At 27.8% G+C, this 26,522-nt stretch overlaps 1 protein-coding gene and 2 long non-coding RNA genes across 6 annotated transcripts in view; 2 read left to right on the top strand and 1 right to left on the bottom strand.

The window, feature by feature from the left end:
• Positions 1-26,522, bottom strand: part of LOC107438537 (uncharacterized) — a 119,742-nt gene that overhangs the window by 38,232 nt on the left and 54,988 nt on the right. Inside the window, exons 17-18 of the mRNA XM_087153486.1 lie at positions 20,899-21,062; positions 19,659-19,757 (exon numbers count right to left, since the gene is read on the bottom strand). Of these exons, the coding sequence (XP_087009612.1) occupies positions 19,659-19,757; positions 20,899-21,062 (263 nt within the window). The remainder of the gene's footprint in view (positions 1-19,658; positions 19,758-20,898; positions 21,063-26,522) is intronic.
• On the top strand, positions 385-6,181 carry LOC147802214 (uncharacterized). Of its 3 annotated transcripts, none has more exons than XR_015429804.1 (3): positions 385-429; positions 2,087-2,178; positions 6,025-6,181. It is a non-coding gene; the product is annotated as an uncharacterized LOC147802214 (long non-coding RNA). The 3 variants fall into 3 exon arrangements; XR_015429803.1 differs by lacking the exon at positions 385-429 and adding an exon at positions 467-607; XR_015429805.1 differs by lacking the exon at positions 385-429 and adding an exon at positions 991-1,015.
• Positions 8,949-15,130, top strand: LOC147802213 (uncharacterized). Of its 2 annotated transcripts, none has more exons than XR_015429641.1 (5): positions 8,949-9,915; positions 10,651-10,716; positions 12,283-12,320; positions 12,982-13,053; positions 15,019-15,130. It is a non-coding gene; the product is annotated as an uncharacterized LOC147802213 (long non-coding RNA). The 2 variants fall into 2 exon arrangements; XR_015429642.1 differs by having other exon boundaries at positions 12,977-13,053.

The following is a 26,522-nucleotide window of genomic DNA, read 5'->3' as shown; positions in this document are numbered from 1 at the left end:
AATTAAATTAACAGAGATTCAAAGAAGATAAAGTTTTTATTCACACGTGCGGTATAGTCGAACGTATTTTTATGAAACTTCACGATAGGGTTGAAAGTTGTAATTTTAATAGCAAAAATCATAGTAATATATTGTTAAGGGTTTAAAATTTATATTAACTGCAATTAATATCTATAAGGTAAATTTAAATTCAGAAAAACAATAAGGATACATATTAGTAATAATATGATCAAAAAAGATTTATTCAGATGGGTATACGACTGCGAGATTAAATTATGAGCATGGTTTAAAATAAATGGTAATTGCAATTCAAAACATTATGGTGAATTTTAGAAACATTTTTAGAGACAGACAGTGAATTTTAGAAACAGATAATTTATAGGGGATATTTCCGTATAGTGATCTGTCGTGCCAACTGCAATTGCCAAGGTACCAAGTAGATTTTAAACTTGTTAATGTTTTTAAAAATAACACGTAGATGTTTGCCCGGGGATGGCTATGAGTTATACCTTTCGAGTTGGTCCCTTTCAGTAATGTTTTTTTTTGTTTCTCTCGGGACACTGCCCGGAAATTTCAAGACTTGGCGATTATACTTCCACAGATCATGGTACGGAAATCTCCATTTATTTTTATTCTTTACCTTCTTGTGTAAAAGTGCAATGTGAACTCGAAAAGTGAACTCGAGCTATAAATTGGCTGGGGACAAATCATGAATTCTATTATTATTTCATCTACCATCAGTATTCTCCCTAATCGTTTTTTGAAGGCTCTGCCTGAACTTTGATACCAATAAATCAACCCCTTTTTATAAAAAATAAACCGATATCTATTCAGATTCTATCTAACCGTTATCTATTCCCTAATTTATTCAGATTCAATTTTGATAACAATTAATTCTCTGTTTAAAATAATTAATAATTAAACATTGATAAAATTATCTGTCTTCAGAGGTCTGTCCAAGCCAAATTTATTACCGTTTAGCGGTACCTTCAACAATTCAACTTAAAGAAAAACGGTAGTTTCACACAATACTTTTTCTTAAAATTTTATTTTTGTGTCTCATACGAAATGATAAATCCATATTTTTATGTTGATTTTTTAATATAATTTTTTATTTTCACAAATTATGTCTAAATTTTCACGAAACAGGTACCTTTCAGAAAAATCTAGACAGTCCCTTGGTCTTTAACATAAACAGTGGGAATTAAAATAAATAAATAAATTTTTTATTGATGTTATCTAAAAGATATTTATAACATAGAAAATGATGGATAAAATAATTGTGATTAATGCTGTTGAAAGTCTTTTGAATTTAGTCTCTGGTGTAAGATCGTCATTCAGAAGCGAATACAATTGTCGTACGCAAACACTCGGTGCATATGGCAAAGTTCCAAAATCCTGAACCTCCGTCGCATGGAAAGACATATGTTTATGCGTCTGACTGAATCTCACGAGATAATCTCTTCTGAGATTGAGATTCGAAAGGGGTTTAGGTAGCCCAAAGTGTTGCAATAAGGCTTTGTGTCCCGAATCTTAGAATTAAGTCACTGAGCATGTAACTTTTGAGACTAAATTTTAAGACTGGTATCCTACAACACTAGTGATGCTCTAAACATTAATAAGCAATTTTGTTTTTCTCTCTCATTTTATTGTTATGATCTTCTGTTTTCCCAATCTTTCTTGATAGTTTGATGTGAGCTTTTTTGTTATCCACAATGCACACATCTATATTATGTAAAGCAGTTAAGGATAAAGTATCTAACAATTAAACTACTTTAATTAAACTACTATAAAACTACTTTAAATTCACTCCTGCTATTTTATCAATTGTATGAACGACAAATGTTCTGATAGCGATACCCATATTCACATTTTTGTTTATATTCTGTAAAGTAACTGAAAATTTACTACAATTTTAAGATTGTTTATTACCATTTTATTATCCTTATACAAGCATAATTTGCTGAAAATTGTTGTAAACATAAATATTTCTTTTAAAATGTTCATTCCATTCTAAACAAGGTATTTCCTATTTAGGGCAACAAAATGCAATTTATTTTTTTCTATTAATTGACTTTCTTTTCAGTTCATTACTTTGGATGAGTTAAAAGGAACATTTGAACGTAGAATCTGTTGATCATTAGGATTTAGTTTCCATTCATCTGTTTGAGAGGATGGGTAAGTTTTGTTAGTGCAAAAAACAATCATTTTCATTTTAAAATTTAGAATTAAGAAGTTTTTTTAAATTTTTCTTCAATTAAATGTGTAAATTTCTTTTTATAATGTCTAACTTTTATTTCATAATCTGGAGTGATTTCTGTATATCTAAAAATATCAAACTCGAAACTTTCTAAAATATACAAGATCCTGGAAAGCACTTTGTTTACAAAAATTTAAAAAAACCTGAAGTAATTAAGGTTTAAAAATAAGGTTTCCAATTTACTTGTCGCCATCGTACTTGTGAAACAAAATTTCGATATCTGACATAAGTATTAATTTGAGTTTTTGCATAGCATTAAGAGTTGTTATTTGGAAAATTTTCAAAAAATTGCAAATCACAGTCACATAGTGGTATGGGCCAGAGCTGTAGCATTACTAAAGCCTCATTTCATTTCTAATAATTTATAATGTTTTTGTTTCTCAGTATTCGAAATGATTTTTAAAATAAGATTTTTAAAAAATGTTGTGCGTTTTTTGTAGCATTAGAAACAAAAAGAAAATTCTGTTAAAGAAATTATAAGCTGAGTCAAACGCTTGACATTTCTTTTGGAAATAAATATTTTTAATGTGTCCTATTTTTTCTTACTGTTGTCACTACCATTGCTTTTAGTTTTTTTAAACTTATTTTGTCTTTTAAAATTTTCTTGAAAAAGTCGAATGAAGTGACAATTTTGTCACCAGATAATTAGTTGAATATTTTATATTTAGTTAACTGATCGTTTGCTTTTTTGTTAAAGTCTTCGTTTAGGACAACCTTATTATTTTATTACTAATAATTTTTGGAGCATTGAAGTCATTTTTCCGGCTTACTGTTCTGAACTTAAGAATTTGTATATCTTATTTCTAAGACTTCATAGTTTGTTTGCAAAAATTAACGAAATTAGTAAGAATTGCATCTCACATAATGGACATAATTATACAATGAAAACCTCTCAGGAGAGACCACTCTCTGATTCTCGGTAAAATGGACTTGGGAATGGAGGTTGGTTGTTCTTAGAGTTGTTACCTTCATCGACTCAAAGTTACGTGATTTTTCGCAAACAATTTTAATTATAGACTGTCATTCTCTTGGTATTGAAATGTTCCTTGTGTTGATGTCGTGAAAACTGGATGGGTGAATAAAATTTTATGTTAATAGAAATTATCCCTTCTAATATAATTATGTGTGAAACAAAATGTACCAACTATGTATGGTATAGTTATTTTAAATAAATAAGAAATTATGTTTTTAAGTTAGCATTTAATTTTTTTTCTTCATAAAAATCAGCTGTAAAAGATGAGAAGGGATTTGTTTGTTTGAGATTCTGAGTTTTTTCTAATTAACTTTTTTTATATACTTAAAATAGCTAAAAGTAATCCAACAAAAATTACTGATTAATCAAAAATAAATCATTCAACTCTGATTACTAAATTATAGTATTTAGTGCAATTTGACTACAACATGAGGTTGCAGATATCTGAGAGAACATCAGAAATAATTCTTTAAATAAAAACCAAGCAAATATTTAGAATACATTTTAAACTACTTTTTTGTTTTGATATTTTATTGTGTTTCCTTATTTGACCTTTTCCTCATCTTGTGCAGAGATTTCGCCCAATTGCTGGGAGAGGTTTTTATGGTCTCTGCTAAAGTCCATGGAAAAAATACCTTGCCTCCCTAAAGTGGTTGTAAATAGAGATCTCAACGTAGAGGTGATCTTTCCTGGAGGTTTCACTGTATATTGCATTTTAATGCAGGGCAACAGTTTTATTAAACAGATGTAGAATTGTAATTTATTAATGTTTAATCTTTAACTTTCTTCCAAGCAATAGCAATAATTATACCTATTATTTTCATATATTCAACAACTTTTAAGAAATGGGTTAAAGATTATATTTCGTCTGTTAAATTTCTATCTTATTTAAAATAGGAAAATTGACTTCAAATTTTTATATTATTAATTTTTTATTCTTTAAAACACATTCCAATAAACTGTAATAAGGTACTACATTTAAATTCTTCATTATTTAGCTTATTTTTATTATAGTTTTCAATTGCTTACAAGTATAAAATATTTAAAAGTTTACACAGTTGTAAAAGCTTAAATATTATATAACAAAGCAAATATTTGGTTGAGCCAAAATTAGATGTCTTTTTTTTCTCTTATTAATCAATGAAATATTTTATTTTTATCCATCAAAAATAATTTTTCCTAATTGCTAATATTTATTGAAGAATAGTTAATGTATAATTTATTTTACAGTAATTTTATTTATTTATTTTTGAATAAGAGAGAAATCATATTTTTACTGCTGTTAAGCTTCTAATTGTTTTGTTTACTGATTACTTCTTTTCCTTAAAACAATTTTCCCTTATAAATTTAACACTAGAAAGACAAAAGAAGCCAAATTAACCCCTTTCATATTTTTTTGGTTTCTCTATAATTACAGTCTTTTATTTTTATAATTTAATTCTTCATGCATTCAGAATTCATTGAAACTCCCAAAACACATTTTATTACTTTACTTGTACCATTTGTAAAGTTTCTTTTAAGCAAAAAACATGTACTTTCCGTAAACATAATTTTACTATACCACACTTGTCCATCTGCCATTAATTTACAATAGCTGTGCTATGAAACCCAATACATTCTAGCTTTCATTTGATTTTTTGTGATTAAATCCTACTATTTCACATGGTCAATAACTAACTGTATTATAAATTTTGCCCTAATGTAGCTGAATGAAAACGTGGGTTTGATATAATGTATTTTTATAATGTTAAAATTCAATGGTACCCACTGAAACATTGTTAATAGTTGACAAAAGTTTCTAGTTCTGAATATTTAAGATTTTTTAGTTCAGTAAAAAGGTGTTAGAATGGTATGATGTAAGTGATATCAAAACTAAAATAGCCTTAGCAGATGGAGGCAGCACATGTGGCCTCATAACGAATCAGGAATCGTTTTTGATTACTTACAGAGGCCTTTTTTGAGTTTAAATGTTTAATAACTAAATAAGTAAACATTTGGCAAAAGAAAACAATTTTACTTTTGGTTTTAGGAGAGAATTTCCAATAAGTTAGGATTGAAAAAAAATTAAAGAGATGCTGTACTTGTTCATTCAAACACTAACTTACTGAAAGTGCTGAGTATTTCTGACCTTCCATAAATTGTTCCAATTTAAGTGCTTATTTAATCATTCATGCCTTAGCAATATAGAAACATGTTAAAAATACAGTGTTTAGTTTAATCAAATATATTCATTAACTAATTAGAATGAAATACCACAGAATTTCAATGATCAAGCCTATAATATATTTTTATTAAATAATTATATTAAGATTTTGGATGTGTAATCACTAACCCCCTCAGTCTTTTTAAGGTATACAGCAATGTTCAGTTTTTCTAGTGTTAAAAATTATGCAATATTTTCTCCCAGAACTATATTTATTTTATATGTTTTCATTATTATTACAGGACTGTCAACTTTCTACGCTTTTTTTCAAATATTTATTCTAGTGCTACATAAGTTTATGTTTTAGGATATTATTTTCTATTTATTTTAGCCAATTTTCCATGCCAGTACTCATAAATTCGTTCATATGCAATGCGATTTTGTTCTAGGTCTTTTGTTTTAAGGCTGTTGGCAAATTTAACAAAAATTTTTAAAGCTTTGATTTTTAAATGTCCACCACTTTATAAAATATTTTTTAAAATGCTTATAAGCTGGCAGACCTGTTATTATTTTCAGCATAAAAATAAGCAAACAGCTACTGTCATTTGTTTATCTTATGTGTTTTAATTTGATTTTTTTATTTTGCAGTTATAATTCGAGAATTTATGGGAACGAAGTTCATCAATATTGTATATTGAAATTCAACATTTATGTATGTCAAATACTTTTGTAAATTATATGTGTAAAAAAAAATTATTAAAAGTATAAATGTATTAAATGTATTTAAATAAATTTTTTCAATTTACATGTTTGTCTTTATTTATCAAAATTCTATTTTTTGAAATCTATTATATATTTTTTGTAAATTGTACTTATAAACTATAGGAAATTTTTTTTCTCTTCAATCTTAATGTTAAATTAAAAATAAATTATGGAATGCTATCTTGTTTTAAATGTAGGAAAAAAAACTTTCTGTAAGTTAGGGTCCGCCAAATGATTAGAGTATCAAGCTTTAACTTTGCTTAATTTAATTTCAATATTATAATGAAACTTCTACATAATCATAGCCGATATTGACATAGTATTCCATACAATAAAACTTAATATATTATTTTCAAATGTAAATTGGACTAACGTAAGGATGTTCCAATCATGCTTATTAAAAAATACATGGATTGTGAAAAGTTATAGTTGTAACCAGCCAATTTTTTTTTACGATGTACTTAGTGGTGCACCATAATGAAAACAGCAATATATATTGGTTTTTTATGTACCAACAAACAAACTGAAATATGGGTAAAGGCTAGTCTTAACGGTATAATCAAGAATTAGTATGATTGTTGTTGAAATTCGTTCATTTGTGTTTTGTTAAACTATGGAGCAAAGTTGGATTAGCTCATATTTGTTCAACATAGGTTGTTCCAAATTCTAATATGAAGTGATGGTACCAAAGAATAAAATGGTTTTTTTGTGACATTAAGTTGGAAACCATCAACACACGTAGGTTTTCTAACATGGGGTGATGGTCAGTCTTGATGGTGGCAGCAGAAATTAAGCTGGTTTTTGATGGAATGTAAGTTGGTAACCAACAAAATAAGTTGGTTCCTGATTATTTTTTGTGTTGGACCATCAAAAAATACCATCAAACCACATTGGTTTTTGATGGATTTTTTTTGTTGGGTTATTGAAAAGTACCATCAAAAAATACCATCAAACCATGTTGGCTTTTGATGGATTTTTTTTTGTTGGACCATTGAAAAATACCATCAAAATATGTTGGTTCCTGATAAATTTTTTTGTTGGACCATCAAAAAATACCATCAAACCATGTTGGTTTTTGATGGATTTTTTTTTTGTTGGACCATTGAAAAAAATACCATCAAAATAAGTTGGTTCCTGATAAATTTTTTTGTTGGACCATCAAAATATACCATCAAGCCATGTTGGTTTTTGATGGATTTTTTTTTGTTGGACCATTGAAAAATACCATCAAAATATGTTGGTTCCTGATAAATTTTTTTGTTGGACCATCAAAAAATACCATCAAACTATGTTGGTTCTTAATGGATTTTTTGTTGGACCATTGAAAAACACCATCAAACTATGTTGGTTTTGTCTATGTTGGCCCAACAAAAATTTGTTCCAATTCCTAATATGAGGTGATGGTCAGTCTTGTAGGTACCATCAGGAATTAAGATGGTTTTTGATGGAATATAAGTTGAGACCAACAACATATGTTGGTTCCTGATTAATTTTTTTGTTGGGCTATCGAAAACTACCATCAAACCATGTTGGTTCTTGATGGATTTATTTGTTGGACTATCGGAAAATACCATCATACCATGGTGGTTTTGTTCATGTTGGTCCAACATAAATTTGTTCCAATTCCTAATATGAGGTGATGGTCAGTCTTGTTGGTACCATCATAAAATATGATGGTTTTTGATGGAAATTCATGATGGTTACCATCATATTCATGTTGGTCCATCAAAGAAAAACCATCATAAAATTTGTCTTGGGTGATAAAAAATATCGTATGAGCCGCTCTGCTGGACACAAAAATTCCTCTACAGAATTGAAATTTTGTTTTTCTGAGCAAAAACAACAAGATTTTAAAATTTGAAATTACTATGGTTTATAGAAAGAAATACAGAGAAAATTTAACATTCGATAATAAGTATTATTAACTCTTATACTTGTAAAAAAAATACTATATATGGATGATCTGTAAGATGAGAAAATGTATGATCAAAACTACCAAAATATTGCTAAGTTTACCATAATTCTAGCTCTATGGAAACACCAAAAAACTCGATAATTTTTACCAAAGTGTTTGGGTAATGTTTTAGGTTGACAATAAGATGAAATTTTATAATGTTTGTTAAATTTTGGTAAAATATGGTAAATAATCATGTTAGCTAAGAGCATTTTCTTCTTATAAGCCTTTATTCAATAAAATTAACTGTTCTGTTTTGTATTTTCTACTAAATGTGTGGTAATAAGAACTATATTTGTGAAAACCAGAATTTCTGTTAAACCCTTACAATTTGAATAGAAAATTTATCAAATAAATGGTTTAAATGCAGGATATATTTTAATTTTATTACCCAAGTTATTTTTTTTTTTTTTTAAACCAGAAATGTCAATACAGTTCCGTAATTTTACCGAATTGTTTTCTTCGTATTTTCCACTTAAATGTAATTATGCAGTTAAAATTCGATGAGCTAAAAAATAATTTTTATATGTAAACCTAAAACGAATTTTCTTTCGAATTCCAATTTATTTGAAAGTCATTTCTAATTTAAGTGTTCATTCGTGATTTTTTTCAGGTATGTTTTAAATATTGACTGTTTATTCATTTTTGCAGAAAATTCATTTTTTCGTCAGGAGATCTTTGTCTTTTTTTTAATTTTGTAAGCTCGGACTGAATTGTGAATTAAGAGTAGCGAAAGAGAGAGAGAGGGATTTGCATGTTGCAGGATATAAATCTTAACAGTTAAATTGACTTTTTTAAAAATAAATAAACCTAACAATAAAAAGTATTCTCAGTTTAAACTGTTAAAATACTCGTCAACAAATAAAATAATTTCTCAGCAATTTTTCTTGTTTTATTATTGTAATACACAATCTGTATTCCTTAGGTCAAATCTTCTTTAAAGTGCAGATGATAATTTTCAAGTTGAGGTAGTCCTCGAAGTCGTTACGATTAGCATTTTAACAAAACATTCTTACATAACGCTACTTCACTTGTACATTTTAAAAGCAAAATATTCAGCGTTTCAGTTTAAAATATTGGTTTTTAAGGGAAGAAAATAAAACAAGGATTTAAGGGAAACAATTACGCGGATAGGTGATCGGAAACGGGGGGAGTCAGAGACTCCCTGTTTTTCTTTTTTTAATTTTCGCATGGAACAATTCCTTAACAGAAAGAGTTAATAATATTTATTAATAATACATATTAATCTTATAGAGAAACAGGATTTTATTTTTCTGCACAGGAAGTCAAAACATTCATGTAAGCATTATTTCCAAGTGTAGAAGTATAAAAGTTTTTCTGAAAAAAAAAGCATACAAATAAGTTTTGACATAATGCAATTATTTAATTTCGTGAGTTCATTTATCGTTGGTAATTAACTAAATGTTTTTGTTATTTAATTTATTTTTCCTTTATATCACCAGAAATTGTTTTTAATAATTTAAAAATAAATATTGATCTTAATTTGAGGACATCTTACTGTCTGAAATCACAGGACACGTATTTTTAAAAAGAATCATTTAAGTGACCTTGTTTCCAATCCTTCAAGTTAAGGGAAAAAGAGAGGGGAAAGCGAACGCTAAGCACTTTAAACCCCCTTCCCCGATTCTAAGAAATAATCTCTTCAACCAGGTGGTCCACTTACCCCAGACGCCAAAAGATTCAATGGTCGCCAAAAAATTTGGAAAAAAAAGGAGATAAATAATGGAAATGGTCAACTTCAAAAGAGGTCTCCTTTCTGTTTTATTGCAGGAATGCGATACTCAACAGCCTAAGAAGGACAAGTAAGTAAACTTTTATTCTTTAGCTCATGTTATATTTTCAGTACACTATTATTTATTAATTTTTCACAAATAATTTGTTTTTATTTTCTTTATTTAGTTTTTAGTAATTATATTTTTTAATCGTTATATTCCCCCGTTTCCGATCACCTATCCGCGTAATTGTTTCCCTTAAATCCTTGTTTTATTTTCTTCCCTTAAAAACCAATATAGTGTAAGTTACCATTTTAGTTTTAAAATGAATTATAAGTTCCATTAATCCTAACAATAGAAAAATGATTTTATATAGCTATTTAAATCAAATGCTTCTTTATTTTTTTAAAAAGTTTTTAATTTAATAATTATTTAAATTAATTTACTTACTTAGTTTAATTACCTTATTTAATTTATTAAAAAAATCGGTAGTCATTTTTTGCCAGGACCATGTATTGACAGCGCGTTTCACCTTTTGTTTCAAATAAAACTTCTGATCAGACCTAAAGGGTTTTCTTCAAATATGTTTCCGACCACTAAAAAAAAAAAAAAAAAAAAAAAAAAGAAATGGTATTAACATTTTCTAATTTTTTATTAGTTTATCGTATAATTTAAATTTAATAATTTTTTGATAAGAGTTTTTTAAATTAGAAACGTTTAACAATCTAAAACTCGTTAACTGGGAAAACTCTTTCTAAGTTTGCTTTTGTTGCTTTGTAATTGCTTTTTATTAATGTTATTTATTTAATTTTTTTTTTTGCACCGATGGAAATACTGTAAGAAAAATCTTTTGGAAGAAAAAATCTTTTGGAAGAAAGGTCAAGATAAAAGGTAAGAACATCTCAAATCTTTATATTAAGGGTAAAATTTAGGATTAAATTTTTAATAATATTAGGAAATAACTTTACTGTTATTGAAGTATGTTTTTTAAAACATTTTTAAATTTTTTAAATAAATAACGCATAATTTAATCTGCAAAAGCATTTTCTTAAAATGTCTTTTAAAATTTTTTTCATATTTTTGAAAAACTTTATATTTATAACGAACGTTACATTTATAATGAATGGTAAAAAAAATTGTTTTGGCCCATATCTTTGTGTACAAAAGGGACAGGAAATTTGATTTTAAGTAAACAGAAATGCTGGAACTGTCAGGAACGATGTAATTTTCGGCCAAAACATGAAAAAAATCTTGCAATAAACGTGAAATATAATTCACTCTAAAATTCACGTTAACACTATGTAGCCAATGAGGTTAAAAGTAATTAAGATAAACATATACTTTATTATCCCATAAAAGAAATCTACTGCAACATATTTGCATTTTTTAAAATTATTTAAAATAAGAATATTTTTTGTAGAAATAAATTCAAAGTTCTTTTTAAGTATAGAAATATTTGCAGCATAATATTTTTTCTTTCTTCATAGAATTAAGTTTTCTGTTTCTAGCTCTTTTTCCAGTTCTTGTGCAAATTTTACTATTTATCTAATCTTATTTGTCTTTTTCTTAATTCATTCTCTATCTTAAGATTTATAGGGTTGTTTATTTTAAATCTCTTCCTGTTGAACTTTCACCTATTGAAATTTTATTTTTAAAAAAGCATTATGCTTGACATATTTTCCGTAAAAAAAAAGTGATTTTAATTGACTGTTGAATATATATATATTTCTGATGATTACTATGTAGTGCAAAAAATTAATCTAAATATTTTTTGAAATTATAATGGAAGAGGCAAGGAATTTTATTTCTAAAATTAAGGGTAACCCGGACAAAAGTAATATATTGGACTATTTTAGTATCTATAATTTGAATAGACTTCTATATCTGTTATGCCGGATTTTTTTTCCTTTCATATCTTATTCCTTTTCTAAATTTGAATTAGAGAACAAAATTTAAAAAAGAAAATTTTTCACTTTAATACTACGTCATGTTATAAAAGAACTATAAATTACTATTTTCTTAATGATTGTCATTTATAATATTTGATTGATTTGATAATGTAATTTTATTATAAATATTAGGCAGAATTTATCTAAACACACATTTTACCCCATTTTTGAAAAAGATGCATAATAAGTTAGGACTTTAAATTCGATTTTTTATTTTAGATATAAACTTGTCCTCTAAATTTACCCTTTCAATTCTGAACTATATTTTATAGCATTTGCCTAGTGTAATTATTTTAAAGGCAAGATCATCAGTAGTTAATACTAGTTTGCGATAAGCATTGAGCATATAAAAAATAGATGGTAAACATTAAACTTATTGTCAGATATATTGTATTGTAAATAGTTAGAAGCAGTTTTTTTTTCTCAATTCATTGTTCTTACTTTGTTGATTTTTTGCTGTTTTTTCTATGGTTATATTCTTATTGTTTTCTTTTTCTTTCATGAAAAGTCTGGAGAGACTGAAAATGGCAGTCAACAGAAAAGAAGGTAAGAACATGTTAAAACTACATTTTAACTTAGTGGCATCCATTTTATATTCTATAATTTGTGGTATTCTTTGTATTATTGAAATACTTTATGATTATTAGTAAATAATTGTTTATAATTTTAAAGAAAATATTTTTTTGAATCCTTAACATTTTTTAATCAAAATACTTATTTCTGATTAGCAAAAGTACTTTCCTAAAAAATTTTCAAGTTTATTTTTGACTTTTGTAAATGTTGACCACATACTAGACTAACAAACATACCATACACATGTTAGACTAAAATTGAAAATTTTAAATATACTAGAATTTTTTTTGAGGTGGGAAACATTTTTTTCGTCAAATGATTTAATTTTATCATAACTTATCTAATTTTACCTAATTCTAAAAAAAATAATCTAAATTTCGCATTTCAATTTTGAACTATATTCTATAGTATTTGCCAATGGTAATTATTTTATAAGAAATATCTTCAGTAGTTAATAATAATTTCCGATAAGCATTGTGCATGTACAAGATAGCTGGTAAACATAAACTTATTGTCTAGAAATGAGTTCTAAGCAGTTTTTTTTTTTAATTTAATGTTTTTATTTTGTTGATTTATAACAGTTTTTTCCACGCTCATATTCTAATTATTTTTCTTTCTTTCATGAAAAGTCCAGAAATTCTGAGAATGTGAATGAAATAGAATGGATGAGTACTAGAATTAGAATGAACGAGAATCAACAGAAAAGGTAAGAACTTGATAAAACTACATTTTAACTCAGTAGCACCGATTTTATATTCTATAATTTGTGGAATCTATTTTACAAGTTCATAGCAAAATTAGAAAATCTACTTTATATTCTATATGTAGAACTGCAATTTTAATAATTTCTTCGACTGTAATTTGTATTAAAATATTTTCAGATTATCAATAAATAATTTTTTATGATTTTAAAGGAAAAATTTTATAAGGAAATATTTTTTTTTTAAATCGAAATTTTTTAATCAAAATACCTGTTCTTGATTTTCAAAAGTACTTTCCTAAACTCTTAGCTTTTTAGCCGCCTAAATTTATTACTTTTTTAAAAAAGTTTCAGCTCGTTTTTTTAAAAATTATGCCTATACTAGAATTACTTGTATTTGTTGAGAGAAATTTCTTTTTTAGTCAAATGATTTGATTTTATCATAGCTTACATGTCATCTTAAAGTAAATTTCTTTTCATAATTTTTAAATATTAAAAATTTAAAAGTAAAAATTTATTATAAAATAAATCTTAAAATTATTGCATAGCTGTTATTAAGTGCTATGTACTGTTATGATGTTTAATATATATATATATATATATATATATATATATATATATTTCACTGGTTTTCAACTGGTTCTTTTCAAATTAAAATTTTTTATGTATAAAAAAAATTTAAATATTTTAAAAAACCGTTTAGTTTAAACCAACCTATCTTGATGGCATAAAATTTATATTCTTTAGTTAGTTTGTAAATTCATTACAAATTCAGAAAATCATTCCTCTTTATCGCATATCTTAATAACTTCTTCTATAATAATTGGTATATCATTTTTAAGTAATTAATACTTAATGGAGTATAATTTTGAACGATCATATATTCTTTTAATTGTTAGAAATTTTAATCAAATAACATATTTTCAGATTTTAAACGTACTATTTTAAAAAATTTTACATTATTATTTTTTGCATTTTTAAAAACCTTTAGTTTGTTTATTTCCTTGAGGTTAAAATTTATTTTAATTAAATAATTTAATTTTATATAAACTTAAAATATTTTCACATATTAATTTAAAGTAAAAAATTCGTTCATAGTTCTTAATCGTAAAAAAGTTAAATTTTGTTTAAATATTAACATTACATCACATATTAATAGCTACAAACTATTTTGGTGAGAATGTATTCTTTCTAAATTAAAAAATATTAAAGCTTTGCTATCAAATTCTTTATTTAAAATGCATTTTTATGTTCAATTATTCAATAGATTGATCTGTAGTTACAAAATGCAATATATAAGCATTGTTAAGCGATATGTACCGCTTCAATTAGTCTTCTAACTTATGGAAGCATTTTAAAAGTTAACAGTTTATAACAGATGAGTTTAAAGTAATGAAGTTTGGTCACCACTTTTAACTTTTTTAAAGTCAATCATTGTTTTCTCTATATATAAACTAATTAATTGTTTCATAATACTGTAAAGAGAAGTTTTATTCAGGTTGTTTCGTTAATTCATAGGATATTATTCATAGTTCTTTTAATATTTGATGCTGCAATTTTTTTCCATCCAAATGAATCCGCTATTTTACACATTTTTTTTTAATTGCGAGCTGGAATATTCATTTTGTGCTATTATTACCTTTTGTTACAATCAGCTTAAATTTATTTTTGTGACAATCAATACTCGCTTGTAAGTAAAAAAAAAAAAAAAAACAGGTGGTTTGAGCAACTTTATTAAATTCTATAGCGTACTATATTTATAAGAGAAAAACAAAATTTTTGAAAATTATTGAATAGAATTTTTCTTCGAATATTTCCCTGTGATCAATAAAAGTATTTTGAATAGTTAGAATTAATTGATATTATAACTTAACCCAGAATTAAAATTCGTCAAAAATTAATTAGATATTTTGTTTCTGTACGTATTATTTAATAAATCTGTTGTAAAATAAATTGGTTACTTTTTTGCAGGAAAACTAGATTCATTGTGAAAGAGAATGCTTATAAAGAAGTTATTGTACAGTTATGTACTTGTTTGTATTTTGATTTGTTATATTGAAATAAAATAATATTCTTTTCTTAAGGTCATGTTTTATTTTAAATTTTATGCATTTTATTTTTATTAAAATTCCAGCTTTATTTATTTAAAATCACAGAAACTGATGTGTTATTTACAGGTGCCCAGTATATATATATTTTTAAAAATATTTATAATGTGTCTTATTTATCTAATATTGAATATGAATAATATTGAAAGAAAGTTATCCAATATTAAATATGAATAATATTGAAAACAAAAATAATAACTGGATTGTGGCTTTGTTTCTATCAAAAAAAGCTAATTGTAGGTTTAATATATATAATTATTTTCATTTTTTTTATAACTTAAATAACTTATACATTAATATATATAATTATTTTAATTTTTTTTCATAACTTAAATAACTTATACATTAATATATATAATTATTTTAATTTTTTTTCATAACTTAAATAACTTATACATTAAGTCGCAATATGTTTTTATCTTAGAATAAAATTTTTATTTAATTTTACCTCATAATGTGTAAAAGAATGTGAACACTCAATTAAACACACAATGTTTTTATATGATTCTACTTTTAACTTATTGCATTTATAATTGATTAAAATTAAATAAAAAAGAAATCTATTATATTATGTAAGAAGATTCATTGGATGATAATTTACCATAAATTAAGCAATTTTTTCCAACATTTTGCTTTTTATATTAGCATAAGTTTTTTGCATGTAATGGCAGTTATTGCTTTATTACAATATAAAAAGTTAAAATGCAATAAATTACTATAGCTGATATCAGCAGAGTAAGAGAAAACAATTTATGTTCCTTAAATAAGAATTGTTATCAACAACATGCAGCAAAAAGTCTTTGAAATTTAAGGAGAACTCTAATAAATAAGTAAGTGACAAAAAAAAAAAAAAAATTGCCGATATACCTAACATAAAGGTGTGATACCGGCAAGGACGGCATTAAAACTTTCTATTAAACTGAGTTTGAGGTGAGTTAAGGGTGGTACGCCGGCAAATAAGGCAAAGAAGTTCGCCTAAGCACCTGAAATAAAGGTGCGATACGGGCGAAAACGGCATAGACGTTTTCTAATCAGCCAACAGTTAAGGTGCCTTAACGGCAAGTGAGGCAACGACGTGTGCCAGTGAACATATTCAGCTTTTGATAAAAAGGCAAAAAAGACATCATAAAGGTACAATAAAAGCCTTTACGGCAATTTTCTCTTTATTCTGTGAAAAAAATTTTTTTTCCGGTATTTAACAGGCAAAAATGGCAAAGTAATCCAGAGGCAACAAACTAGTTCCGGTCCTTTAACGATTGCCGTCGCTTTGCCTGAAATGCCATGCACTGGCCCTCATTCTGGCCCAGATTTCACTTTATTAACGGAACCGATACGGCAATGAAAAGCCCGCCGTAATGGCATTTTAGGTGAGCCGACATTGTCCCTTCACTAGCCCTAAAGTCGTGTGCTTGTTGGGTATATATATATATATATATATATATATATATATATATATATATATATATATATATATATATATATATATATATATATATATATATATATATATATATATATATATATATATATATATATATATATATATATACAGTGGCGCTCACGTTCTTAAGGACAGTGTTTTCAAAATAAATGCGTCATTATATTTGATCATTATATTATGTTTCCATCAAGATATCTATAATGACGAATTCTACCTTAGTTGAACTTCAATCCTCATATAATTCATTCATGTTCACAAGTGTTTCATAAAAGTTAATTAAAAAAAAATATTTTGTTAAGTTTCTTATACTTAAGGACAGTTTGTCTAATCATGAGTTATTGAATGATTACAATCAATTTATCGATCAATGTAAGTGTAATTTACTACATTATCTTTGTTTGAGGCTTTAAAACATTATATTAATATTTTTTTAAAATTTTTTAGTACAAAATTCAACATTATTATGAGTAAAGGTAAAAATGTTAGCAATGAACAGAGATGTCGAATAGATATTCTGAGAAAAAAAGGTTTAAGCATTATAGAAATTGGTAGGCGGTTAAAATTATCAAAAACAGCAGTTTTCCAAGCATTGAAATCTATTCTAGTGACCAAAAGTATTGAAAAAGCAACCCAAAAATCACGTCCACGCAAAACTACCGAACGAGAAGATCGAATTATTCATCGAATTTCGGAAGCTGATCGTCAAAAAACCGCCCCGGACATCAGAAAAGAATTCGCTGAATTAACAGGCAAGCACGTAAGCAATAATACCATCAAACGGCGTTTAAATCAGTTTCGGCTTATAGGTTGCCTATGTAGGAAAAAACCGTTGATGTCAAAGAAGAATATAGCAGCTCGATTAGCTTTTGCAAAAAGACACCGAAACTGGATATCGGCTGACTGGAATCGAGTTATATTTACAGACGAATAGAAGTTCAACAGAATGGGCTCAGATGGCAAAAGTTATGTGAGGCGTCGAGTCGGTGAAGAATTTAATATACGGTGTACAAAATCAATTGTAAAAGGTCGATTAGCTCGGTGATGTTGTGGGGTGCCATGACACATTCAGGATGTGGTCCAATTCACAAAATCGAAGGCCTCATGGATCAGCATGTGTATGTGGACACTATCAAGACTGTTTTTCTGCCTTATTACAGGAAACTTCCCTCAAGAAAACCAATCATGCAAGCCGATAATGATCCAAAGCACTCGAGCAAAACTGCGAAGGCCTTCTTGTCAAGCAAGAAAATTGTGGTTTTGCAGTGGCCTTCCCAATCACCAGATCTCAACCCGATCAAGATGCTGTGGATAAATATGTGAAACAGCGAAAACCAAAAAAATTTAGGTGATTTATGGAAATGTGTCCAAGAAGGCTGGGCAGCTATACCTCCTGAGCCATGTTAAAGATTAGTAGATTCGATGCCTCGTAGATGTGAAGCAGTAATTGCCCCAAAAGGCTTACCGACTAAATACTAGCTCCAAATCTTTATTTTTTGTTACATGTTTTACTTTGTTATTAATTTTACTAACGGTTAAGAAACATTTATTTTGTTGTCCTTAAGTATGCGGAATGCATATTTTTTCTAAAATGTTACATAATTTAAGTATAACAGTTAGATAAATGATTTTCATTGTGAAAATATATTAAAAATAAGTTATTTGCTCCAATACATAATTATCAATTCAATAAACTTATGCGTGAACATTAAGTTTTGGATTTTACTTTTCATAAAGACATGTCCTTAAATACGTGAGCGCCACTGTGTATATATATATATATATATATATATATATTTCTCTTACACGGCACCAAAAAAAAGCCTCATTACAACTCCCCGAATGGCAACGTTAGAAAATCCACCAATGATTGCTGCTAAAAATGTCACATGGCGAATGTCACATGAGGTGGCTCAACATATAGCGCTTTTAAAAACGGAAACAATAACCAGAGTGAGCATTATCAGGTTGTTCAATTCAGATTCCTGCCCTAAAAACATGATAATATTTAATTTAAACTGGCTCTGAAAAATATAAATGCTGTTGCCAGCCATAGAATTTTTTGAAAGTTAACTTAGCAACATAAAACAAAATGACATAGAAGCGCAACTAGATCAAAATTATGATACCTGAGCCCTTGACGTAACAAATCCTTCAATTCTATAAGTGTTGTATCGCCAAATGCCCAGATTAACAATTGTGTTTTTAAAGAAAATTTACAACTTCTTACATTTTACAACTTCATATTAAACTTCTGTTGTGTGTCTGAATACTGACATTTAGAACAAAATTAAGGTTTAGAATTGCCTCGGAGAAATTTGAATTGTTAACAATGACTTAAACAAAAAGTTTTATTTTAACTTACAAATACTATATTATAATTTTAACTTTTTCTATGACTATACTCATTTTCTTACTCTTTTCTTTGTTTTTTATACATTTTATATTTTTGTGATAAAATAAAAAACTTATAGTTGTTCTGCTTCTGAACACTGATGAAAACACAAAATGATGGGCTTCATCAACAATCAAAAATATATACAATTATTTTACAAATTCCATATTATTAGGGTGACGCCCTTCAGAGAATTAAAAATACAAAATTATCTTCATCGAAGCCGATGCTTTACATCCGGCGTCCAGTGGCAGACTACTATTTCATATTGTTTTACAACACATGGCTTTAGCCCTCTGGTGGGAAAGACTTTAAAACAAAACTTACAATAATTACTTTTCTCAACAACTGAAATTTAGAATAGTGTGATTATGAAAAATATGTAAACTGTTTGCAATTTCAAATTAATATTGAAATGTACAGGTTTTGAATTTTCGACAGTGAAAAGTTTTCGGAACTTCAGTATTCAAAAAAGTATACAAAAGCTAGACGTTAAGAACGTATCCAATGAGCGAGCAAAGCGAGCATTGGATTGCAAAGCAATCCGAAAAGAACTGGGAAAGCAGTTCCGGGGGTTGACGAGCGCCAGCGAGCAGGGGGCGAAGCCTCCTAGTATATATATATATATAGCTAGATGAAAAGAGAGAAGAAACTTATTATCTTTACTTACTACATTATTCATTGGTCCCCTGCCTCCTCTTTCTTTCCATCTGGACACGTAATCAATGCAATTCGTGTCATATGGATGTGGAAGAAGTTTCTTCACCACCTGTAAATAGAGTAAGAAAAATTAAAACCATTCGATGAATGTGGAATTTGTATCTCTGGCCTCACCTTTGTCTTTCGCTATTTGTGCAAAATTGGTGAAACATTTGTACACACAATCATAGGTGCAGCATCCTATTGATAGTGCAGCATATTGGAGAATGCTACAATTGACTTGCAATCACAGTTGGATTCTAGAACCTGCCTAGTTGCAATTTTTCTTTTTTTTTCTTTTCAATTCTATCTATTGCTCGTTGGTATACGGACAAGACTTCTTCAAAGCACTCTGGTCAACTTCCAAGACAGATAAAAACTTCACGTTGTTTCATGGCAGTTAACGCATTTGATCTTCACCTTGCAGGCCTGGGCGTGATATTCGATCTGGTTACAATAGAAGCAGTAGGTTTCATTGCAACTCGTCATTCTGACAGTCTTTCGCCATGTGCCAGTGATTATATCGATAACAGCTCAGTGATCTTAGGTACTCTTTGACGCTGTGGCTTCTTCAGCCAAGGTTTAGTTTTACACCTTTAATCATTATCTTAAAACACTTGGCTCAGGCCCTTTAACTAGTTGGAGAAATTTTTTCTTTTTGATTGGGAAAGAAATCTCGAATTTTTTTTCTTCTTCCAAGATCTTTATTACTGTATGCCTAGAATTAATCAAGGTTATCTTTTGTTACGACCTATTCTACTTACAATAATGGAAGCAACACTTACAGTTTTTGACATTTTTAAAATTTTTCAAGAAATACACATATTATTTTTTATTACTTAAGAAGTGTTTAGATCATGCTTTTTCTCTTACTTATCAATAAATTTTAAATTTTGAATTCAAAAGTTTGAGAGGCTGATTATAAATCACGAAAGAAATTTAGTATTTTTGAGCACCCTGTGGCTGAAAATATAACAATAAGCAGGTAATTTAGATCGATTCCTTTGATAGTCATTTGAAATAATTGTAAAAAGAAATCTTAAACTTAGTTTAGTTTATTATATTTATAAACTCAGTTCAGTTTATTGCACTATATCGTAGCATAGAAAAATACCGATTAAAAGTTTGATTATTTTCACCTAATGCGTAGAACATATATTCAGCTAGTTAATGGCATAAAGGTATGAGTTTTAAAATATAAATAGAGTTACCTTCTTTAAATGAAAAGTATGCTGTTGTGCTTTCAAAGATAAAGTGAAGCCTTCAATGTGAGGATTGACAATGCGGTACGGATTGTGAATGGATATTAGCCCTTCTGGAGGATGATAAAGATATATATATTCCCTTTCATCGATGGATATATTGAGAACTATAGCTGAAATAATTGAATGAAATATAATAAATAGCAAACGAATAGTATTACCGTAAACCGGGGCGAGTCTACCCATCCAGGGGCGAGTCTACCCATTTTAGTTTTATTTAATTTTCACTATTTTAAATTGCAAATAAAAATTTTTTTACCGACGGAGGACTTAGTTCAGACTCTAAGGAAGATGGCGCTGTAGTAGTAGATCCGTTTTTATTTATTTGGTGTCTTTTTAACCGACCTGTTCAAACGTCTTTTGAGAGATTTGTATTGAAAATCAGCAAACTTTTAGTTGGTGCTCCTTAAGTATATTATTATTAATACTATTTTCACTTTGGTTAAGTGATAAACTTATCTAAGACTAAGATTACATTAATTTTATATGAAAAAACCCATAAAGAATGTAAGTTTTGCTGTTGTAAACAAAAAGCCAGAATTCGTGGGGCGAGTCTACCCATTCGTATTTAGTTTTAATAAAGCATAATAATATAATTTAGAACTTTCTTTATATTAAAATTAAGTCATTTTAAATGAATTTGAGTATATTATTTTAATTCTGCATTGATAAATTTATCATTAATAAGAAAATTTATAGTTTAAATATAAATGTAAATATAAAATATGTTTATTTTACCTATTTTTTCAATTTTTATATTACAAAATTAACTTTTTTTATTTAATATTATATTTCAACGAGAAAACATTGTAAGAAAAATCACACCTCCCAAAAGAATGGGAAAAGGATTTTTCATGATTCCCAATGTTTGAATTTCGATTTTGTTAATAATCTTTAATTATTATTATTTATTAATTATTTAATTGTAAATTTATATTAATTTTAATTTATTTTTATCAACAATAATCAGAAAAAATGTTATTTTATAATGTTAATGATTATAAAAACAAAACTGTGATCAAAATGTGATAATCGATCAAATACTCAATTTGTGTTATTTTATGAATAAAAAAAATGGAATATATAATAAAGTTATGAATTTTACTTCATAAATATCCTATATAGTAACTAAAATAACAATTTAATAGTAAAATTTGATTATTTACAATGTTAACATTCATTTTAGTAGAATGGGTAGACTCGCCCCATACGAGAGATTTGTCAACAGTTCTATAAAAATATACAGTAACAGCGTAACTGTAAATATTTTCTAAAATCGATTTCACAGCCTTAAAGAGGGATAAATAGCGATTCCGAAACACCTCTTAAAAGCCTTTTTTCTTTAATATTTACAAAAGTTTGACCACTTGAAAGTTGACAAACTGAAAAAATGGGTAGACTCGCCCCGGTTTACGGTATGCTTATTTAATTTTTAAAACATAACTTATCGAACTAGGTGAAAGACAAGACAGAAAGCATAATGTAATTTCTTACTTTTAAATGATATTATTTATCTTTCATTTTCTTTTTGTTCATGTATTATTTTTTTTCGTTTGAAAACCATTAGATACTTTAAGTATTCTCATATATTGATTAGAAACTTGGGACTACAATAAACATTTTTAAATATATAGGTTGTTCTCTAATTTTCCATTCTGTTATACATTCTTAAGATTCGTGTGAGAACGAAGGAAATTTATGCCCATTAGGATTTGTTTGTTAATACAAATATGAGTAGGTTTCAGTATTTTTTGCAGTAATTTTGGAAACTTTTGAGTGTTACCGAATGTTTGATGTAAAAATCCTCACAATATTACATGATATAGCCTAACCTGAATTTTGTTAGGAAATTTGTTAGGAAGGGACCTTTAGACTGCTTAGTGTAAAAATACTTCTCTTTTAATTTTCTTATTTTTTCAAATAAGAAAAATTAAAAGAGAAGTTTAATTTTTCTTAATCTTCTTATTTAGTTTTCCTAAAGTTTAATTTTTCTTACAGCTCTATATTTTTCTAATCTGGATGCTCATTCATTTTGACACGATAACAGATCTACAAAATATGTTTACCTGAAATTATAATTATTATATATTTAATAAACAAAGTAATCTTTGCCTTTTGAAGAATATCAAGTTTAAGTACAATCGATTAATATTAAACAATTTTGGACTTATCATCCATAAAAAGAAAATTTTAATAAATCAAGGAGTTTTACTTCAAAATAATGCCTATTCAGATCACTTAAGAAGTCAATAGTCAAATCAGCAATCATTTGATGAAATTTACCATTAAAATTGAACATCATTGATGGGTAGTGCTGACATTGTTGGACAATGCTGATGCTGGCCATGTTATCAATAGTGTGCATTTTATAGATTTTTTTATGCAATTCACGTTCGAAGAAGTAATAAGTGTTTAACTTTCTTAGAGGTTATTATTACTCGTAATTGCATGAAATTCTAACTTCTGTTCATCGGAAACCATTTGTGGTTTCAGTTGCCACTCATAACCTAAACATCACCTTAAGCAATAGATAGCTGCCTTAAGCTCACTTGTTTACCGTACTTCTTAAATTTGTTCAAATAGTTATCTCCTCAATGAGGAGCTCTTTTACCTAAAATTTATCGCTACAAACCGTGGTTTTATTTCTAATATGATTGATTTTATCTTCAGAATATCGCAATATATGAAACTCTCTAATTCGACAAAATTGACTATTTTTCTTTACTATCCTAATACTATTTCCCGAATTACTAAGATTTTGACTTAACTTATGCTTAAAAACGCAGTTTCTGTGCCTGTAAACAAACTAAATTTGCTAACTTAGAAGACTCTATTGCAGATATTAATAACTGGCGAATTCATCAAATTTCGTGTTAATGTATGCATTGTGCATTTGATCAACTAAGCGCACCCTGAAACTTCGACTTCAACACAAAAGAAATATCCAAAATCATGCTATTAATTGATTTTTCTCTCCACCTTATAGTTGGAAGTCTGATCACGAGTTAAAGTTTTCATCCGCCAAAACCATTCAACATTGCTCTTTATAAGCTGAACTTGATTCCTGAGAATCATTCCGTGTTCTGAAAAATTCTAATAATTCAGTTAATGATTCATTTAATGTACCACAGTTTCCCAACATTTAGAAATCAATTCCAGCTCAATCTCCTGCATACTGGTGGGGATCCCGGCCAACCTTCAGTCTTATTTTCTATCTTTTATTATCTTCTTCATATCTGTAACTCTGTCTCTATTGATTAAACCACCCTGCACGTGTTGTTTCTTTACTGTCCAGCAGTGAACTGATTGTAAAGACACGGTTCTCAGTGGAACAGCAAAGTCAAGCACCACTGGCTGCGGTCAGTAAGCGGGTGGATGACCACTTTGATCAGCCTGAGTAGGGACCAAGGTTACATGGTATTGGTCTTCGTTAAATTGTTCTACCGTATTTGACTTCGGGTGCTGGTCATCAGGCTACCAAATCAGGGGCTCATCCCCTCTGCAGAGGATCAAAATTGTGATGGCATGTCTTCAGATCATCCTCAGGGATGTTTCCCAGACCGTCGGATATAGCTCTTTGTGCAACTCTAAAGCGACGTAAATAATATACCTACCAACCTTTTTTTCTCTACTATCATTTGGGGTTTTGGCACTGAGGAAGGTTCTAGGTTATAGAACGGAAACTATTATATGATTATGACTATTATTGTTCTTTCAATTGTGCTTTGCTTATTTTTTTTAAAAATTTAATTATTTACTTTTTTATTTTAAGTTCACAATATACAATGGCTACTCTATCCTTTATAGAAATTATTAATCGTTTTACTGTTATGCCCGAAGCCGTGAACGGGACCTTTTTGATTGGCCAGTGCACCGCTAGGGCAGTGTATTATTTTTTTACAAAACCCCACTGATTCGCACGACATTTGACGTTTTTTAGTTTGTCTAATAGGGGTCTTAAGCAATCATGGAAATATTGGGCTGCTTTCAAGGACATCGCTTTTCATTCAGGCAAGAAATTTATGAATATACCCGATTTCATAATGACATAAAAGCGAGATGGTGGACTGACTCATTACGGAAAATAATTCATTCTATGTTTAAAATTATTGCGTACCGATGCTAAACTTCGGAAAAAGATGTAAGTATTCAAAGAATCCTGGAGAAGAATTTTCTTTCTTCTCTAGGGAAATGTTCTTTACCGTTCCATAACTTTCTTTAGAAAAACTTTGAATAAAAATACTTTATTTTTGCTGTAATTTAAAAATTAATGCCAATCATACTCTTAACAGTTCTGAATTTATGTAGTTTATAAGAATACAAAACTACTTGAAAAAATAATTTTGTATTCTTAGCTGAAACAACAAACTATTTTCGGGCACATTATTTGAAGAAAATGAAACAGTTTAGTGTTCTTTAAAAATAAGTCAATAACTATAAAACCCTTTTTGCATGGCATTGGATAAACGGATTTTATAATTGTGTCAAATTTCATATTTGCTTAAAGAGTTTTCGGGGCATGTAAAAATATGCTAATAGGAAAATTAATATGAAGGAGTCTTTCTAGACTAAATCATTAGGATTCAAGATTGCGAGTCATATTTTGAAAGCCAGAATACCAAATCACTCAGTTTTTTATTCAGGGGATTCGTGACTTAACCACTACGGCGAATAGTATATGCATTTTCAGGGTGGAGACAACCAGGCTATAAAAGCTAAAACTATTTTGTCATTTGTTTATTTGTCAACAAAGTGATAATAGTTTGATTTATTTATATCATTATTGATTTATTTATGTGAGAATAAAAATTAAATCATTACAATTTGAACTAACATTGATTACGTAAGTTAGGAATAAAGCAATAATAAGTCTGGCAAATTATACCACATTTAAACAACCAGTTTTAAAGTTTTTTTTTCCCATTTTGATTCTGTAGGCAACTCATGCAATGCATTTATGACTCAGGTATCAATTCAATGCAATTATGACTCAAGACAGAAGTTAAAATATTGTCTTCTCCAATTGATATTTAAGGTGAGGTTCTCGAATCATTAAGATAGAGTTTTAATATTGTATCAAATATCAGTATTTATTATACATTATTCGATGATATAGTCAAAATTAAATTATTTTGATTATGAGATCAAAAGTTTTTAAAAGGGTACAAAAAATTTTTGGTCCATGGTAAACTTTTTCAAAATCCGAGCCTCTTGATGTGAGCTACTTTTTCCCGACAGCTACATTTCCATAAACTTTTCCCTAGATAGAATCAGCAGAATTCTAGAAGATAGATATTATTTCGTCGAATTTTTTTCAACGATGTTTATTTAAAAATTATAGGCTTAAAAGAACTAGTTATTTTACAGTCATTATAAAGAGTTTACATTTTCTTCAATTTTTTTCTCTTACATTTTCTTCTTACTCCAGAAGAACTAAAATTTTTCTTTAAATAATTACCTAGAAAAGTAAAAATTTACTTTGAAGACATTTAAACTACAACTTCAAAACAACTAGTTTAGTTTATGTCTTTTAAAAAAAACTACAGTTTTCGTGTATAAAAGTCTTTTAATTG

This window comes from Parasteatoda tepidariorum, chromosome 10, assembly GCF_982258835.1.
Source record: "Parasteatoda tepidariorum strain Cologne lab strain chromosome 10, Ptep-v5.0, whole genome shotgun sequence".
NCBI classification, from domain to species: domain Eukaryota; kingdom Metazoa; phylum Arthropoda; class Arachnida; order Araneae; family Theridiidae; genus Parasteatoda; species Parasteatoda tepidariorum.
Note: the sequence above shows the minus strand (reverse complement) of the source record. Positions and strands in the feature narration are given on the sequence as shown.